An 18,928-nucleotide genomic window follows, 5' to 3' on the forward strand; every position below is an offset into this window, starting at 1 on the left:
CTGCCGCGTCTCTGTGCCCCGTCCAGCCTGCCGCACACCCTGGGCCCTCCCCTCAGAGACCATGGCTTCCCCCGGCTTGTCCGGGGCTAGTAGCGGCGCGGCCCCCAGGCTGTCCCGGCTAGGGCCCCTCGAGTCCCCTGGCACTGTCTGATATTGGGGACAGGTCGCGAGGGGTGGAGGAGGGAGCCTTCTGTGCGGCCCTGCCCCTGGCATCCCCCCCTGCTGACCCCGGGGACGCTCGCTTGCTTTCCTCCGCTGCAGGTGACCGAGGAGGTTCACCGGCTGCTGCGAAGGGGCACCTACCGCTTTGTGTGCCGCGGGAAGGTCAGCGTCAAGGGCAAGGGCGAGATGCTGACGTACTTCCTGGAAGGCCGGACCGATGGAAATGGCTCCCAGGCCAGGTCCCTGAATGCAGAGCGGAAAATGTGCGCTTACGGGCGAGCCGGCCTCCAGACCAGACTGGGCACAGGCCCGCCCCCGGTGGCCCCCATGGCTGGCCTCCCGGTCAGAGCCGGGCTGGGGGCTCTGCAGGGCTCGGGGCTCCCCCCGGGCCCCTCTGGCCAGCACCTGCGCCCCGGAGCAGCTGGGAAGGAGGCTTAGCTGGCTGCTGGGGGCTCAGGGGCTCCAGCAGGGACCAGCCCGGCCTACAAAGGAGGGCCGGTGGCCGGCGGCTGGGCTGCGGAAGGGGTGCCGTCCAGGCGTGACCCAAAGCAGCCAGGCAGTGATGGGCCAGGGGAGCCCTGCCCGCCTGGACGCTGAGGCTTTCAGGGGACTGTGCTCGCTTGGTCCTCTCCTCGGTGGCCGAGGAGCGGCTGCCTGGGGTCGGCCAGCTCAGCGTCTGGTGTCAGGACCTTGCGAATATGCTCCACGGCCGCAGGCTTCAGCTGAGCCAGAGCCGCGGAGCTGTGGCCGGCAGAGCAGGAGTGTGCCCCGAGGAGGCCCGCGGCAGCCCCGGCTGGAAGCCAGGCCTCCCGTGTGCGGCAGGGCCGGAAGGGCAGGCCCGGGGCCCAGACGGGCGGTTTGGGGAGAAGCCCCGCCGCACAGAGCGGGGCCCGCTGGCTTCCTTCGCGAGTGGTTTCTTGCCGAGACCCAGAGGCAGGTCTTCTGGAATTCTTGGGGCCCCGAGCCACGTCTCTGTGTCCCGACCAGCATCATCCCTGCTCTGCCTGCCTGTCCCTGCGTTGTCCCTCGGCCCCCAAGATGGCCTCGGCCCTACAGACCTTGGCCTCTCTCGTCGAGGGAGGAACCGAGGTCGGGGTCGCCGTGCCCCTTGCTGTCCCTGCGTCTGGGGCTCCTGCTCTCCTCACAACAGCACAAGCTTCCTGGGCGGATGAGCCCGCACCCCGGACGTGGGATTTCGGAGTGAGTGTGGGCTGCACCTGTGCGGAGAGTGCTGCAGTTGACTCTGGGGAGGTCTGGGGGTCTCCCACGCGCACAGGTGCAGACCGAGGACACGTGGGATGTGCTGCTGGGGGTGCGGGGCGGCGGCTCCGGCCGCAGGAGGAGGGCAGCTTGGCACCGGCGGGCGGGGCTGGGCTCACTCTGGCTGAGCCCCCATCGATGTCCCCGGGCTGCTCCCATGGTGGGCTTGTGAGGCGTGGCATCCTCCGTGGGAGCTCAGCCCTGCCCGGCCGTGTTGCAGCCAGCCTGGGCAGCCGCGGGGCCGTGTGTGGACAGGCCAGCTGATGCAGGACTCAGGACGGAAGTAGGTGGGCGGACGGCCTCCCTCCTGAGAAGCAGCTCTGCGCTGGGCCACTGAGTCCTTCTCAGCCTTTAGAGACGTGGCATGATTCCCTTCAGGGGAAACCGAGTCATCCAGAGAGTCCTGTGAGCATGCAGCCCGCGTGGTGAGCCTGTCTGTGCCGGGCTGCAGGGCTGAGGACCTGGCCAGGGTCCTGGTGCCCGCCTGTTGGTGGCGGCCAAGCTGCCCCTGGGTCAGGGCAGGGGGTTGGCAGACCGCACCGTGACCCCGACCCCGTGCTCTGTCGTGTGGCAAAGGGACTTCACAGACGGAATTGAAGGTATGGGCCTTAAGGTGGGGGCAGGATCCTGAGCTCTCTGGGTGGACCACCTGCCCCCCTCGAAGTGGACAGAGAGGCAGGGCGGTCCAGAGGGTCCAAGCATGAGGTAGCTGTTTAAAGATGCGGGGACCTGACATCAACCATCGGGGAGAGGAACTGGTCGCCCCCGCAGACACACACCATGGATTCCGTGTCGACCTGGGTGAGCCGGGGGGGCGGATGGACGCCCGTGAGACTCTCCACGGTGCCCCCAGCCCTGCTGGGCCCGGACCTGGGCTCCACACAACCAGGAGCTCCGGAGCCCTGCCAGGCGTGGCCACTGGTCGTGTCAGCGGCGGGAGGCCGTGGGACCCAATGGCTCTGGGCCAGCCGCCATGACCACCCACGGCGGCGCCAAGGCCCAGCTCCCACGAGCGTGCGACACTTCTGTCATCAGCAGTCCAGACCCTACCGCCAACGAGGGTGCGGCAGCCCCCACAGCGTCCCTCGGAGGCGGGTGCACGACGTCTTCCTCTTTATTTGTGATGAGACTGTATGATCTCGCCTTATTTATTTTTAATCTTGTACAGCATTCACGGAGAAATGTTAGCCTTTCGAGTAGGGTTCTCTCTAAATTATTTAAAATGCTCTGTAAATAGTGAACTGTTTCAGGGGACACCTGTTCACTCCCACCAAAAATGAGAACAGCCCCCGGCCCCGTGCGAATGCCACGCTTTACCCAGATGTGTGACGTCCCTAAGGCACCCTGCTTGGGGAAGCCCTGGCACTGGGGGAGGGGGGTGCTGCGTGTCCCTCGTGTGCTGCTTACGCCCAACCTCAGTAGCGTAGAAGGCAGCCTCAAACTTCCAGACGCTTCCACAGACCACCAGGCCCCGGGGGCCCGCTGCACGGGGTGTGTGTGCTGCAGCATGGAGCACCCCACAGACCAGGCCCCCCGAGCCTGCATGTTTGTCAGACCCCAGAGCCAACAGCGCTTCCAGACCCTTTCTGTCTCCAGAAGCAATAACTAACTCTAAACTGCGGAGACAAGCCTGGTCCAAAGCCGATGGTGATTCCAGCATAAGCCATGTGCACGAGTTTGCCCGAGTTCAACCACGCTGTGGGGGGCCCGACACTCCCACGGCCCCCCAGCCCCTCCTGCAGACCCAGCTCAGGCCCCGCGTTCTGCGGGGTTTGCTGTCGGTGCCCGGGACATAGGAGCAGAGGGCCTGCCTCAGCCCGGTCAGTTAAGTCGCCCTCGGGGTGAGAGCAGGTCTGTGCACACCTGCGACCCTCCTAACCTGTCTCAGTGCATCCACGGGGTGCAGTGAGCCTCGGGGCCAGGACGCCCGTCTTGCCTGGTGAGCCTGGTTGATGTGTGGGCTCTGAGCCCCACAGGATCCATCCAGCCTTCAGGGGCACCATGCGCTGGTTCCACCTGATGGGAATGCCATGCTCTCGTCCCATCAGCACCCAGAAGTAGTATGAACCCCCTCCTTTGTCCTGCTGCTCAAGAAGGAAGGGTCCTGTGGGCCTCGCGCTTGTGCATCCCAGACAGGTGGACCCGTCTCCATTCCAGCATATGTTCCTGTGATTCTCTGAGTCGGGGGGCCCTGTGGGCCCCTTCCTGTGTGGCAGGCTCTGCCCACAACACGCATGCACAGGCTGCGAGGCAGGTGCTCCCTAAGTGTGCCCCTGCTGCCACGTGGGAGCCGGGCACGGGGGATGGCGGGCGCCCCGCCACGCACCGAGCAGCCCTCTGACTCGGCGGGTCGCCGAGCCCTGCCAATGCTTGTAATTCTGAAGCATGTGGGCCTATTGGCTCCATAGAAAGTTGCCCTGGAAACCGACTTGACCTGATTTTGTAGTGGCTTCAATTAAAAAAAAAAAAAAAAACGACAAAACTACAAAAGCCAAAAATCAACTTTCTCAGAGGCAGTTGATTTCAAAATGTTTGGTTTGGTGAAATGAATAAGGGGCAGGCTGTGGCCCACTGGAAACTGGAGGGCACAGCCGTGTTACTGTGCCCGGACATCCTGCCTCCCCAGCTGCGGTTTGCTTTGAAAGTTGCCTGGGAGTTGGAGCCCCAACACCCTCTGAGGGGATGTGGAGACCACGTGAAAATGTGACGTTTCCTCTCACAGTGTCTTGGGGTTTGCATTTGCCCCCATGAATCTTAGGCTGGGGTGGGTTGAAGTCTGGTTCAGGGATTGGATTGCTTAGGGGTGGCCTGAGGACCCCCCTCCTGGACGGCAGGGTGGGGCCAGGGCAGATGGTCAGGAAGGCTTAGTTTGGCTCAGCCTGAGGAATAAACTCCCAGCTGTGAATTTTGCCAAGATGGACTTGGGAGGTGGAGGGTTGGCGCTGACAGGCAGGCCCCTGGGGAGTGGGGGGGGGGGGGTCCTTGATTCTATGAGAGCATTCTACTTGGCAGCCCACAGAGCACCTTCCCCGTGTGTCACCCACCCATTGGCCACTTACAGCCCCACGGTGTCGTGAGGGATCCGGGGCTCAGAGACTCGAGCAAAGTCCCACAGCACCAGTGGCAGGACCAGGATTCATGCCAGCCTGTCTGTCCTAAGCCCTTGGTTTTCCATCATAGTCAGTGGCTCTTCACTGACACCGAGTTGGGTTTGAGGGAGCCCCCTAGCTGGTCTGCACCCAAGTGCCCACTGTGGTGGGGGGATGCTGGCAGGCTGGTTGGGAGTGTTTGCCCCACAGCCTGCCCCTGCGTGTGCCCCGGGGAACTCAGAACACTGTCCTCAACAATGGACCTCCCAAGGATACTCCGAGTTAGCCCGAGAAGTCCCACCTTGTCTCGCTTTCCATCCTAAACCTGTGTCGTGCCCACAGCCTGTCCTGTCTGAGAAAACACAGACCCTCCTTCAGCAGGGAGGACGGTTGCCCATGTCTTTCTGCATGGCCTCTCTGGCATCAAACAGGGAGACGGGTCCCCCAGAAGCCTCCAGACCACACACGCGTCCCCATGTCCACGGAGCCGGCTGGCCCCCGAGTCCTGGTCGGAAGGCGCGTGGCCCCGGGAGGCCGTCGGCCGAGCCTGCGTCTCTGCTCCGTCTGGCCTGGTGGCACAGCCATCCGGCGCCTCATGCCACGGGTGCGGTGTGGGCGGTGAACGTCCTTTCCTGCAGGTCGGGGGACGGCCCAGGGCAGGTTTCCGTGAGAACACGTGGAAGGCAGGACGGGGATCGTGGAGGCTGGTAGGAAACCGGCAGCCTCCCGGGCCCCCGACTCCTTCGGCTCCGGGCAGCTCAGACGTCCTTCGGAAGCTCAGTTTGCAAACAGCTCGCATCACGGGCTGAGAGCTGAGGTTTAAACAGAGAGGTTGTCCTAGACCAACGGCCGAGAGATCTGGGTGACTCTGGGCTCCCTGACCGCGTGTGGTGTGCGGGACCATCTGCAGGAACAGCCCCTCAGAGCGCCGTGTCCGTGGCCTCTCACTCCCCACAGCGCGGGCCACGGGCCCACCAGCAGCCAGAACTGTTTCTTGCCTCCCACCAGCAGCCCCACCCAGCCCCCGGGCCCCGGGCACGAAGCACACGTCTCAGGGGACCGTTCCCCAGTTGCAGGATCCCGAGGAAGCCCGCTACCACCTTTGCACACTCCGGGGCGCCCGTCCCGGGAGAGCGCGTGAGGTCTCGCCTTCGCCCTGTACAAACCGTGGGCTCGCACGCACGTGCACTCTGAATTGCATGCCCTGAAATCCCCACGTGTGTGAAACCCACTTTGAACTCGAAAACACGCAGCATGCGCGGAGGGACAGGCCCGCCTTGGGCCATCTGCCGGCTGGCCGCAGAGCGTCCCCGCGACACGGCGCAGCCTGGGGCCCCGGCCTGTGTGGCCAGCGCCTGCTGTGGTCACGCAGCGTCCCCCAGCCCGGACGCCCCTCCTCCCTGCCCGCCCCCACCCCCTGGGCCACACGATTGCACACCACCTTGCACAAGGAAGGTAACGTATCGATCGCAACCCCCTTAGAGTAGCTTCCATTCTCACCGAAGGTAAACCCAAAGCCCACCCTTGATTTTCTTCCCTTGCTGAGAAAGGCCGTATACGCCCCTGCACCCTTCCGTGTCCGGCTGGGTGTGGCTTTGCCGTTCGGTGGAATGCAGGGGTGGGTGGGCGCGGGAACACGCTCTCTACCCACGCAGCTCGCTGGAGAACGGTTCTGCAGACACAGAACCAGGTGACGGGGTCAGCGCGACGGCAGCTCACGGTCACCAGGTAGCTTCTCTCGATAGATTTGTATAATCAATACGGGTCTATTTTTACGTCAACCCCACACTGTACCTTCCAGTCTTTTCCGAGATTGTCCGACTGAGACAAGTCACTGAATAATTGGTCCTATTTTTATTAACCAGTGGACGGACTGAAATGTTAACGTGAATGTACATTTTTCTTAATTGCGACTTTTCTACTGAGTGTTTGCACTATACTTTCTGGAATCTTATTTAACAAAAATAAAGGAAAAAATTGCTTGACTACAACCCCTGTGGCCGTTTTACTTGCAAACCGCGGGGTTGTGTGGCTTGTGGGAAGACGCGCCTCCCTGCAGGGGGACTGTGGTTTCCTCTAGTGTCGGCAGCCCTTCCTCTGGGCCGGACTCGGCTCCTCCTCTGACCGCGGGGCGGGTGGCGCGGGGGCTCGGCTTCTGCTCCCAGCCGGAGACCCCGGGGAGGATGACGTGCACGGCCCGTGGTTCTCAGACTGCTCTCGGACTAACCGGTCGGGGGCTGTTGTTGAAGGCAGACCAAGGGTGGACAGCAGGGGAGGGGGTGGAGGGGCTGCCGGACTCTGCCCCCTCTGAGGACGCCCTGAATGCCAGGGCGATTTCCAGCCCCCACTCACTCGGCATTTTCCCTTAGGGGTCTGGCAGACACACCACCCCGAGGGGGTGAGTGGGTGAGAGAGACTGTTCATTGAAGGAACAGGTCCCCCGGTCATGGGGCTGCTGAGTCCAGTCTGCAGGGCAGGCGGCAGCTGGAGACGCAGGGAGGAGCTGATGCATCTCAAGTCCGATGGCCGCCTGGAGGCAGAATCCCCTCCTCCCCTGGGAGGACCTCAGTCTTTGTCTCTTAAGGCCTTCAACTGATTGGATGAGGCCCACCCACATTATCGAGGGCAATCTGCTTTAATCACAGCCCACTGCTATAAATGTTGATCTCACCTAAACCATAACCTCACCCTGACATCTAGCCTGGCGTTTGACCAAACTGGGCACAGTGGCCCAGCCAAGCTGACACATAAAATGAATCATCACAAATGTGTATCTTTAAGCTCAAGTGAAATCAATCCAAAGTAAAGGAATTTAAAAAATCCTTATGAAAAGCACAATATCCCCAGAGAAACAGGACATTTACAGAATCCTCCAAGAAAGGGACACAACCAACCAGGAAACAGGTGAACACTTGTCCAACTTGTCCAACAGAACGATCCATGAGAGAAATACGCAGTGAGAACACAAGGGTACTGTGTCACCTTTCCAGCTGGCACGTGTTTTAATTATTACTATTTTTTAATTTTTGGTATGTGTTTTAAATGCTATCATAAAACTAGCCACGCTGCAGGGGGTGCTCACTCGGACACCGCTCACGGACCTCCGCACCTCGCTGGGTAATACCTAGCAGGGACCACACAAGGGGAACACCCTTTAACCCACAAAATGACTTGGAGGATTCTAACAACATTGGTAGACATTGGTACAAAATGCTTTGTGCCGAGCAGGCTCTTGTGCAGACTTACACAAAACAAACAATTCTAAAGCTGACCCCAAGATTCCACGCCCCCACCCCCAATCCTGTGAGTGGGGTGTGGTATCACCCTGCTTGTGCACTCGGCGAGGTTACCTGGCATGCTGGACCCCATCCCAGCCCTTGAGCAGGGGATCTGGAGCATGGACAGTCTGTGTCCCACCAAGGCAGCCACGCACACATGGGTGGGCCTGGGGCCTGCGTGCATCCCCGTGGTGGCCAGCAAAGGGACGGGACCTCCGGTCCTGCACCCCCACATGGAGGCGGGTTCCCACTTTCTTGCTCAGATGCGCCGGGCGAGCACCTGCTTGGCGTCACCTGCAGAGAGCCCAGGCGGAGGTGCAGCTGAGCCACCAGAACGGAGGTAAACACAGGTCAAAAAAAAAAAAAAAATTTTAAAACACAAGGCGCTAAGACTTTACTGGAAAGTGATGCACAAACCAGACCCCGCAGCGAGGCCACCTGAACCCCGGACACGAGCAGCCCCTCAAACCAGGTTTCTGACACGGTGACAAGGGGTGTGAATGTCAAATACAGACACCCTGGATAAATAGTTTATTTTAGGAAGAAAATGTATAGTTTTAAAGATTAGAATAGAAGGGGATCACTTCTCGTTTCATGTTGAACAGAAGGAGGAGAAGCATGCTACGGGGGTCACTGGCTGTGGTGCGGGCATGTTCCTGAAGATGACCCTGGTTCAGAGACCCCACAGGGTCCCTGTCTGTGCAGCCCGGATCGGCAGTGCCCGCGTCCTGAGCGCCGGTCTGAGGCTGCCCTCCCGCCCGTGCACAGCTTGGGTCCCAAGGACACGGAGGTCACGGAGGTGGTGGGTGAGGCCAGGATGCCCTCCCCGTGCACCACGTTCCGGCTTCGGGCACAGGACTTGCTCCTTCCTTGGGCTACTTGCCGGCCACATCTTCCCGTGGCCGGAACACGCTCACAATCCACGCTGTTTTATTTGTGAAACACCCCCACAGGATTGCATTTCAAACACCAGCTAGAGGGCCTGTGCCCTATGCTTGCGTATGCTCTTTTGCACAAATACAAGGATCCATTTTGCTAACACTTGGGGGAGAAAACGCAACATGAGCATCTAGGAAAGTATCTTACGAACAAAACGCTTCCTTCTGAGCACCTGTAATGCCCAAGCTTTCAAGAACAACCTCCCCAAAGTACCCCCCCATGCCTTCCTCCTCCCTGGCCTCATTCTGCATCTGAATTTGTCTAGGGCTGTAAGCAAGACGGAGAAACCACTTGATGACCTATCAGAATCACTTCGCATCAGACACAGACGCTCAGGAGAACCGTTCACTGACTTCCAGTACTAAAGGTGCGAAGGGTTTGCACGGAAGTATTTTTCCATGGTATGCAATTCTAGGCAGCCTTTCTGCTTTATACTTTTGTGTTGTATTTGAAAAATTCGTAACCTTATCATTTCCATAATCCGAGAAATGTTATAACAAAGGGAGAAGTGAACACGTTGAAGAGTCAGCTTATGAAGGCAGAACCGGGTCAGGACACGCAGGACTGTGTAAGCCCACTGGACAGTAAACCCGCTCTTCCCACACGTACAGTCATTCGAAGTGACTCATCCAGTGACTGCAACCCCCCCCCCCCAGCCCGTGAGGACTGTCCTCCTTCCTTGTTGGAAACCTCCAAATCCAAACAAACACAGGGAGTGCCCTACTTTAGGGGTGCCTTCTGATTCTGTCTATAGCAGTGAGCTTGATCTGCAGCCCTGAGAGCGAGACCACCACGGCCAGGCCTGGAGGGGCAGCCCTGGAGATGGCCCAGGGTAGGGTTGGAAACAAACGCTCTCTTTTCGTTTTCAGAAGGAAAAACAAACAAAGCAAAGCACCAAACATTTTTTTTTAAAGATTCTATCCATTTATTTGAGAGAGAGAATGAGATAGAGAGAGAGCACGAGAGGGGGGAGGGTCCGAGGGAGAAGCTGAGCAGGGAGCCCGATGCGGGACTCGATCCCGGGACTCCAGGATCATGACCTGAGCCGAAGGCAGTCGCTTAACCGACTGAGCCACCCAGGCGCCCAGCACCAAACATTTTTAAAGAAAGTGGGGGACGAACACATGCATAAGACGAAAATCTAGCTCTGTATTTATCACTGTGCCATGTCCACACGGTGCCTGGGCTGTCCGCACCGGGAGCTGCTTCATGGTTTTCTGCACCAGCTGGAGCGTCCCGGGCACCCCCCCCCCCCCGCCACCGCCTTGCGGCACAAGGGTGTAAACACCTCCAGCTTTTCGGTGGGACCCCAGCGAGGCTGCACAGGGACGGGGCAGAGATGGCCCGTACTGCTGCAGAGGGTTGGATTCTTCACCCCACCCCCACTGAAACCAGCTCCTGCAAACCGCCAGAACCGCCTCCCGCTCCGAGTCCCAGCGTCTGACTCTCCTGGAATGGCATCCTGAGCCCGCTGGGGGTGTGGCCCCGGCCCTGTGTGGGCGGCTGGGTCGCCACGCTCCCTGGCCTCTATGTGCAAAATGTCATCCTGTTTCCTGGGTCGCCCTGGGGAAGCCAGTGGGGCGTCCACCTGCCCTGTTGGCTCCCTGTGGGCCCTGCACTCTGACGGTACCTCCGAGAGCCTCGTTAACTTGCCCCCACCTGACTCGAGAGGCACAACGCGGGGAGGGCAGTGGTCCAAGCGGGACCTGGGCAAGCCCTGGGGAGGGCTGGGGTTTGCAGACAGACAGAGGGCCGGGTGAGTCAGGCCGAGGTGGGAGCTCCAGAGCATCTCACCCCCTGGCCCCGGCGCCGAGGGTCAGTCGTCCTGGATGGTGAGCTCGTGCTGAGTGGCCGCCTCGATGTCCTGAAGCAGGCGGATTTCCCACTGCTTCACGCGCTCCATCTGTTGGAGGAAAGGCATCTCTGAGAAGGCCCACGTGGCAGGAACACCTGCCACAGCTGCCCGTGGACAGAAGAGGCCCCCGCGGGCTGCATGCCCCTCCCCACCCAGCCCTGCCCCTCAGCTCTCGGGCACCCCTGCTTCCGTGTGCCGGGCATCACAACTGCACCACGGAGCGGCAACTGCCCAGAGGGCCGAGTCTGTGTGGGCACCGGAGGGGTGGCTGAGGACCCAGGGAAGTCAGAGGGGGCCGGAGGGCTGGGGACAGGGAGGGCCAGCCGGGGGTGTGTCGGGGACGTCCCTGCGGGGCGGAGTAGACAGGTGGTCTCCCGGGGCTGCAGCAGGGAGAAGGGCCCAGGCCAGGGCGGGGAACACGGGCAGGATGAGCCCTGCTCCTGACCGAGACGAGGGCTTGGCCTCATAGAAGCCACGGCGGGGGGTGGGGTGGGGGTGGCTGAGCCAGACCGCGCAGGGGCATGTGCAGGGGCTGGACCGTGGAGGACAGGGTTGGCGGTGGAAGCAAAGACTGGGGTACTCGGCCCCCCATGGCGGGTCCCCCACAGATCGAGGTCCTCCAAATAGCCTGTAAGTGTAAAAAAGTAGCAGCAGTCCCTGGGTGGGGGCAAATGAGGACCAGGAGAAGCTGGTGTTGTCAGCAAGGGCATGGGCGGATGGCAGGATGAGCGGGGACAGCAGAGCCGGGGCACGGGCCACCAGCAAGCATGTGAACCCCTCCCAGAGCCCAGAGCAGTCAGAGGGGCTGGAAGCTGGGCGCCTGTACGAGGGGCCCCGTGGGCCCAGGGCCTGCCCCACCTCTGGGACAATCTCCGCCACACAGTGAGACCCCCAGGCCCCTTCCCTTTGTCAGCTCCAGAATATTCCAGCCCCGCTCACATCTCTCCGGGCAGCAGGTGGGAACATCATCAGCCTGTGGGGACAGGGCACTAGGGAGGCATTTGGGGCTCGGGGGCAGCCCTGCACTCGGGCCCCACCCAGGAACGCAGGCGGAGCTCTGGTCAGCTCTGCAAGCCCGGGTTCCCAACTCCGACCAGACAGAGCCACAGAGGGCAGGGTGGGGGGCCATCAGGAAAGCTCCCCACCAGCAATGCCCCAGAAGGGCGAGTGAGGCCAAGCAGAGAGGACTGGAAGGCCAGCGAAGGGAACCAGCAGGAGAGTCAAGGCGTCCTGCGGTGACCTTGGAAAGTGGAACCCAGCACCCCTCTGAGGGGCGGACAAGGGGTGAGGGAAGAAAGAAGAGACAGAAAGAAGCCGTCCAGGCTGCCCCACACCTGACTTCCACGGAGTCCCAGCAGGTGGAGCGGAGCCACGGGTCTCAGAGGCCGCAGAGGGAGGGGTGCAGGTTTCCCAGAGGGACCCAACGGACCCACGGGCGCCCAGCCCACGAGCCAGGCCGTGCACTGCACACGTTCCACCTCTGGGCAGCGGACCTGGACAGCGGGGTCAGCCGCGGCCCCACGTGAGGGGCAAGGTGGAAGTCCCCCAGCAGTGCCCTTCTCAGAACCTTCTAGAACAGCAGGGTGTCACAGGAGAGGTGAACCAGCTGAGGGGCCGGAATTCAGTGCTCAGAGCAGGAAAGGGGCCCTGGGGACGGGTCAGGGACGGGGCCAGGGTTGGGTCGGGGCCCCAGTCAGGGACAGGGTCAGGCTGGGGGATAGTCGTACCACAGTGGCCAGCTTCTTCAGGTCCCGCTTCCTCCTCCTGGCCGTGTTGGGGATCCCGGGCAACCCCACGGGTCGAGGCCAGCTCCTTGCTCCGCGGGACTCCGCTCGCTGCCGCCGCCAGGTGACCGAGGCCGCTGTGGGCGGATCTTCCCTGGGAGCCTGGGGGTCTGGGTTGGGCCCTGGCTGCCCACTGGCCGCCCTGGAGGCCCAGATGTTAGAAAGCCGTGGGGTCTGGAGGGCAGCCGTGGGGCTGAGCCCTGCCCGGGGGGCCGGGGGCTTCCAGGAGAGGGGTGCAGGCAGCGGGGGTCCAGGCGCAGGGCCCTCTCCTGGGTGGGAGGGGACGTGGCCTGCTGGCCTCCTGCGCAGGCTGGGGGAGGCTTCCTGCGGGGTGCTGTGCTTTAGGACCTTTCTCAAGGGCAGCTGGCTCCTCAGTGAAGAAGGGCCCTCGTCTTCCTCAGAGGAGCTCACCCTGGAAAACTGCCGAGACAGAGCACAGGTGTCGGCTCCCGTGACGGTCCTGGCAGGAGCCTCAGGCCGGGCACCAGAGCCCGCCGGGCACGGCCCCCTCCTCCCTGGCCTCTGCCCTGGGCACAGAGCCTCCAGTCCCGTCCCGGGTGGGAGCGTGCGACCCAGAGCGCGCTCCCGCCATTCCAGCCTCTGCACCCAAGTCGCCTGGTCTATTTTTTGGTCAAAAGCAAACATGGGTCCAAAATGGGGTCTTGATAATGGAATTGAAAAAGAAGGGGTTTTCAGGTAAGAACACTTTTTTTTTTTAAGGGGAAAACTATAAAACATTGTCAATGAAATCATCTTAACATTCACGCTCAACATGAAAGAGCAGAAGAGCTGCTCTCTGTACGAGGGGACGGCGCGTCAGGCAGGGGTGCGGACACCGAGCGTCCTGATCCCGAGCCGTGGCGGGCAGCAGAAGCTCCTTCAGAGTGTTTTTCCATCGAGAACAAAGCCTCGGGCAAAACCCTCAAACTCCTGTGCTCTCGGCCTTTCCCTGATGCTGACAAACTGTCTTCAGCAAACAGTTTTATTGTCATCCTAAGGGCGTGGTCTCCATGGCGCTCCTTGTCAGGTTGTCATGTCAAAAGGACGTGACAGACTGAGCAGCTTGGTTTTTGAAAGAAGCCCTCGTGTGTCTTTTAAAGAGGTATTAATTCACACTGCGGTGCATCCGAGCCAATCCCCTACCAGTCTAGGTAACTTTCAGAGGAAAGTGATTTTATGTTAAATGCCACCGATGGAAAGGGGGAAAGTATTCGCAAAGTACAAATCCATTAAGGGGATACTACCCGAAGTATGCAAGGAATTCATACGGCTCAATAGCAAAAAGCCAAATAATCCAATTAAAACATGGGCAGAGGACGTGAACAGACATTTCTCTAAAGAGGACATCCAGACAGCCGACAGACACATGAAAAAAGGCTCCACATCACTCAGCACCAGGGAAATGCAGATCACACCGACAAGGAGATACCACCTCACACCTGTCAGGATGGCCAAAATCAACACCACAAGACGTAACAGATATTGGCAGGGATGCGGAGAAAGGGGACCCCTCGTGCCCTGTTGGTGGGACTGCAAACTGGTGCAGCCGCTCTGGACAACAGTATGGAGGGTCCTCAAAAAAAAAAAAAAAAAAAGAAAAATTGGAATATCACGTGCCCCGGCAATTCCACGTCTGGGCATTTGGCCACAGGGAAGGAAACCATCATCCTGAAAAGGCAGCGACCGACCCTGCCACGTTCACTGCAGCCGTGTTCACGATGAACAGCCCACGCTTTGCTGAATCCCACTCTCGGGGGCCGATCTCATGCACCTGTTTGCTAGTGGGAAGAACAGTTTCTGGTGATGATATCCGTTGCGGGCCCTGCTTCCCAAAAGTATCAAGAAAGCCATTGTCATGCGTGGTGCGGGAGGGACTGGAACTTCTCTCCAACAACAAGTGGATATAAGTGTGAAGATGGAGTGATGGGGACCTGCCCGGAAGCCCAGGGTCTTGGTGGTGGCCCGCCAACTGGCTTCCGCTCGGGGGGAGAACAGAGCCACTAGTCAGTGCAAGATACTACCGTGGGGTTTTCCTTGAATTCCTGCTGCGCATTTGCACCTGAAGCGATGTACCTGGTAGTGAGTTTTTGGGGAGGCAGAGCTGAGAAGCGTAGTCGTGGTAGTGAAGTAATAACGGGCTAAAGCTTTCCTAGAACAGAGAACAGATGCTTATGTTGCATAAATGTGAGCCTGATCAGAAATGCTCCAAGGCCGTGGGAAAGCGTCCTAGCCACCGTCTGCGGCGCAACAATCACGCCGGCACGGAGGGGTGTTAAGACAGACACGGGTGGTCACGGTTTCTGTGGGTGGGGGGCTTGGGCTCTCCCACGGGGCTGCTGCCCTCCAGTCCTGGTTAAAATCAAAGCATAGAGGGACAAGTAAAACTAGAAAGTCTAATGTCAGCCTTCCTGTCATCCGGCTCCCCTAAGTAGCTACCGTTAGCAATTTGTAAGAAAACAAAAAGCACGAAATGCATGTCCTGTAACAAAAGAAGTTCACATTTCATAAATGGAATCCTGATGCGCATGGTTGTGCAGCTTTTCACCTCATCGGTGATGGGCCACGTCCCTGACTCTCTGAACAAAGCACGTCAGGTCACTTATTTGAGCGTGGCAGAGCTGGGTGGTTAAATTCCCCAGAGGGGCTCAGAGGTGGGCCAGGGCAGAAGAGGTCCATAAATACGGTCTGGCGGGAAGGGGTTGTTGCTCGCGGAAACGCGTTCAGTGGAGCGTGCTGGAGCATTCCAAATCGGATTCCAGTGAGCTCTTAGAGCATGCTTCCGAGGTGCGTATATCATGACCAGGCAGCTGGGGGAAGTGCCAGCCCAGCTGAAACCGAAAACAGGTCGGACCGTGCCGAACGTCCACAGGAGAGTCTCCCGGTCCCGGGGCCAGAAAGCCAGTCAGGAGTGCCCTCCTGGGGGGTGGTCGGTCCCAGAGCTGCTACTGTGTAGGTCTCAGGGTGCTCTTGGTACATTGTTTCCCTTTGCAAAACCCGTAGAGATTGACGAATGTGAACTCTAACCACCCGAAAAGCTGGATTCACTCCAGAGGATGAGTCAGCATCAGTAAGGGCCCAAGTGTTTCCCAGAGTGGCCGCGCGGTCCTCCAGCCTCGCGGGCATGCACGGGAGTCCAAGTCGCTCCACATCCTCACCGGCATTCGGGGTCGGCCGCTCCTAAGGTGTTCTAATGTTTGCTTTCTAACAGGTGAGCAGTGGTACCTCACGGCGGGATGGTTTTCATGTGCATTTCTTTCACGACCAGTGATGGTGAACATCTTATCCTTTATTGCCCACCTACTTACCGCGTATACATCTTCTTTGCTGGTTAAAGGTTGAACACCTGTGCCCTGTCAACAAAGGCAAACAGAATCAGCTCGCTTATTAACAGCCTGGCACTGGGTCAGAAAGCGCATCCGGCTCCACACCATCTATTGGAGGCTGCACCGGAGACAAAGGGCTTCGGAAAGATCCAGAGCATTATGGCAGCAAAGACAACCCACGGCGGGGGGGGGGGGGGGGGGGGGGGTGCTGTGAACACAGGAGCACCTCTGCTATTAAGAGGCCAAATTCATGGAAAAATACATTAGATGAGTTCAAAAACAAAAGCACAGTGTGATTAAAAAGTCTAAATGTTTTCCTGCTTTAAGCACCTTTGCTCCAGATGCCGCAGCATCAACAGAGAGCAAAATCCACAGAGAAATACGGAGAAACACAAATAAACTAGTAATTGAGGCTACTTCACGGTGTTGGGTTTTTTTTTTTTCTTCTTTCTAAGCCTATGGTAGATCAAAGAGAAAAAGAAGAGAAATGATCCAAATCCCATGGAAGGTCATCAGCGCTTGTAAAGGGAGACAAAGTCATTCTACTTCCAAGAGGGACTAGGCTCAGTGCAGAGGAGGGGTATGCACCAGGGGGGCTCGTCCTTGTTCTCAGTCCTCAGGGTGAAACTAGAAACTTTGAACCTGGCCAAACCCCACGTACCCCGAGCCCCTGCAACTTGCTGCCCTAAGAGATTTTACTCCAATTCTGTTCAACCAACCTGAATTTTCTGCTGCCAACACCAGTCAAAATTCTTTCTAAGCAACATATACAAACTTGCCCTGTTGTCTTTAAAAGCCCCTGAGTTTTGTCCCCTAAGGGGACACAATTTGGGTTGCTCCCCGAACTGCAATCCTGAGACCCCACATAAACGCTTTGTTTTAGGTCAGTTCTGCCTCTTTGCCAACAAGGTACAAACACAGAACTCTCAAAGCAGTAGAAGGAAATGCGGGTGGCTTGCTCTGTAAACTGGTAAGGCTTTCAAATGATAACTCATGACACAGAAGCCATAAAGGAAAAGAAGTTGAAATACAAAATTTTAAACTTCTGTAAAGAAAAACAGATGACATAGTCAGTGAAAACAGATGGCCCACAATTGCTATGAAAGATAACAGGCTAATATTCCTCCAACCCAGGGGAAAAAACTAAACCCTTAATGGATTAACATGCAGGACCCTTAATGGGTTTTTTTTTTTTAAATATCAAATGTGTTTTTAATATATTGATAAGAAAAGATGTCTGTTTTGGGTACAGGCTTTTTTTTTTTCCAAACTGAGGAAAAATAAGGATCTAATGTTCCAGAAGAAGCTAAAAATAACATTAGGTTATAGTGGGGGCTAGGGAGGGTGGCAAGGGCCACTCCATACCTGCTTAGCCCTTTTATTTTGACACCTAGCCTACAAATGAAGAAGGGAGAAAGGTCCCTCCCTGGGGAGACTCGAGGAGACCTGGGCAGCCCCCCCCCATCCGGCTGGTCTGGGGAGTGGTTAGGGTCCGAGGGCCAGGGCTCTGAAACCCCGCCCCCCCGGGGACCCTTCCAGTCCTGCACCCCGCTTTTCTTTGCACATATGGAGCAGGCATGACGAGGGCTCCCCTCCTGCTCCTGGTGCTGGCCCCCCGACCCCCGCAAGGCCACACGGGACCCAGGCCCGCAGGACAGGCTGGGGAGGGGAGGGAAAAGGGGAGGGAGGGCGGGGTGTGCAGGACCTGGAACCTCACTGATGTGTCGGGGGAGGGTGTGTCGGGTCCCAGCGCAGGGCGCCCCAGGCCAGGGGAGGCGGGCAGTGGTACCTGTGCCCCGGGCTCCATCCTGCCTCCACGCGGGGACGCGGCCGCCGCACCCCAAGCCGGCGCCCAGAAGCACCCGCGGCGCGGCCCGCAGGCAGGCCAGGCAGGCGAACGCGACCCCCGGTGCGCGGCCTGCACCTGTCGCTCCCTGGCGGCGCAGGCGCAGGGCCGAGCGCGGGCGGGGCGAGCCCCGAGGGTCTCCACCTGGCGGGCTCCGACGCGCACCTGTGCGGGTCGCCCGCCTTCCCGCGGTGGGCGCTGGACGCCCAGGCCTGAGCCGTCGCCGTGCGCTCCTGCGCGCCGGGCGGTTTGCCTGCCGCTGCACGACAAGCTACGGGAGTGGAGACCATCAGCCCATCCTCGCACCAAGGCAAGGCTCGTGTCCCCAGGCAGGGAGCGGAGAGTGGACTCACAGCTGTCGGACTCCCAGAGTCCTTGGCGCTGTGCGGATCCCTCCCAACCTTCATGGGGTGGGCGTCTGAACCCCCGCAGGGCCCCAGGCGGCGCCGAGGCTCTGACCGGCAGCCCTGGTGGGACCCGGACCCGCACTGCGGGCCGCTCCCAGGCGCATGCGCGGGCCGGTGCCGGTGCCGCCCGGGTGGGCTCCTGCCAGGGCCGGCGACTTCGGGAGTGGGGCGGCGGGGGGGGCAGGCGGGAGGCCGGCGCCCACTGACCAGCGTCTTAACATATCATTAGTGAGTAACAGTTAAAAAAAAATCATCTCGCCTGCTACAGTCCATCCTTTTCCAGATGGGGAAAGTGAGGGCCACAGTGGGGAAGAGTTTGTCCCAAGTCCCGCAGGGAGCCCGGTGGGGCTGCCTTGACGACATGCCAGTGTCCTGTTGTTTCCTCACGGCGTCAGGCCATCTGAGGGTCCCCTGGCCTCCTGGCACCCCGGGTCCCCTGGCCTCCTGACCCCAGCGTTCCCCTGACGTCCTGGCACTCAGGCACGCTGATTTGAGTGTAGCATACGGCGCTTTTGTTTGTGTTCGCTGCTAAAAACAATTTCGAAATCTGCAGTGTGTGTCGAGGGTCACGTTAGTCGGGCAGACCAACATCATCTGTCACCAGCACCCTTCGCTGCCGCCCTGGGCAGCGCTCTGCGGGGCAAGCGCGCGGGTCTGGACGTGCGCAGGGGCGCAGCCTGCGGAGGAGTTGGCCCCATACCCTGCTCCTGGTCCCTGCTGGGAGTCCAGCATGTTCCTAGAGCGGTGCTCAGAGAGGCTGGGTGCCCGGAGCTGGACGCCTCTCGCTGGGCAGAGGCGACTTCAGGCGCGACTCGAATGCAGCTGGCAGATGCACCCATATGCGCCTGCTGGTCTGCCACACGGAAACCTGCATCGCGGGTGCAAGTACTGCTCTTGGTGCAGGGAAGTCCGGTTCAGAGCCCGGGTCTTGTTACGTAGAAGGCGCGAGCTTTGGACGAGACATGCAGACGGTCCAGGGCAGTGA

At 59.5% G+C, this 18,928-nt stretch overlaps 2 protein-coding genes across 2 annotated transcripts in view; one reads left to right on the forward strand and one right to left on the reverse strand.

Moving 5' to 3' along the window:
• Positions 1 to 6,495, forward strand: part of ADCY1 (adenylate cyclase 1) — a 111,718-nt gene extending 105,223 nt beyond the window's left edge. Inside the window, exon 20 of the mRNA XM_027574144.2 lies at positions 262 to 6,495. Within this exon, the coding sequence (XP_027429945.1) occupies positions 262 to 600 (339 nt within the window). The 3' untranslated portion in view covers positions 601 to 6,495. The remainder of the gene's footprint in view (positions 1 to 261) is intronic.
• A 3,219-nt stretch (positions 6,496 to 9,714) lies between these two features.
• LOC113911135 (MAP7 domain-containing protein 1-like) lies at positions 9,715 to 18,782 on the reverse strand. Its single transcript, XM_027573281.2, has 5 exons — positions 18,644 to 18,782; positions 17,480 to 18,156; positions 15,673 to 15,717; positions 12,311 to 12,787; positions 9,715 to 10,631 (listed from the first exon to the last, which is right to left on the reverse strand). Exons 1-5 carry the CDS (start codon positions 18,780 to 18,782, stop codon positions 10,545 to 10,547), a joined length of 1,425 nt encoding a protein of 474 aa, XP_027429082.2. The 3' UTR covers positions 9,715 to 10,544.
• Positions 18,783 to 18,928: the final 146 nt, after the last annotated feature.

The sequence above is a fragment of the Zalophus californianus genome, chromosome 12 (assembly GCF_009762305.2).
Source record: "Zalophus californianus isolate mZalCal1 chromosome 12, mZalCal1.pri.v2, whole genome shotgun sequence".
Classification (NCBI taxonomy): Eukaryota; Metazoa; Chordata; class Mammalia; order Carnivora; family Otariidae; genus Zalophus; species Zalophus californianus.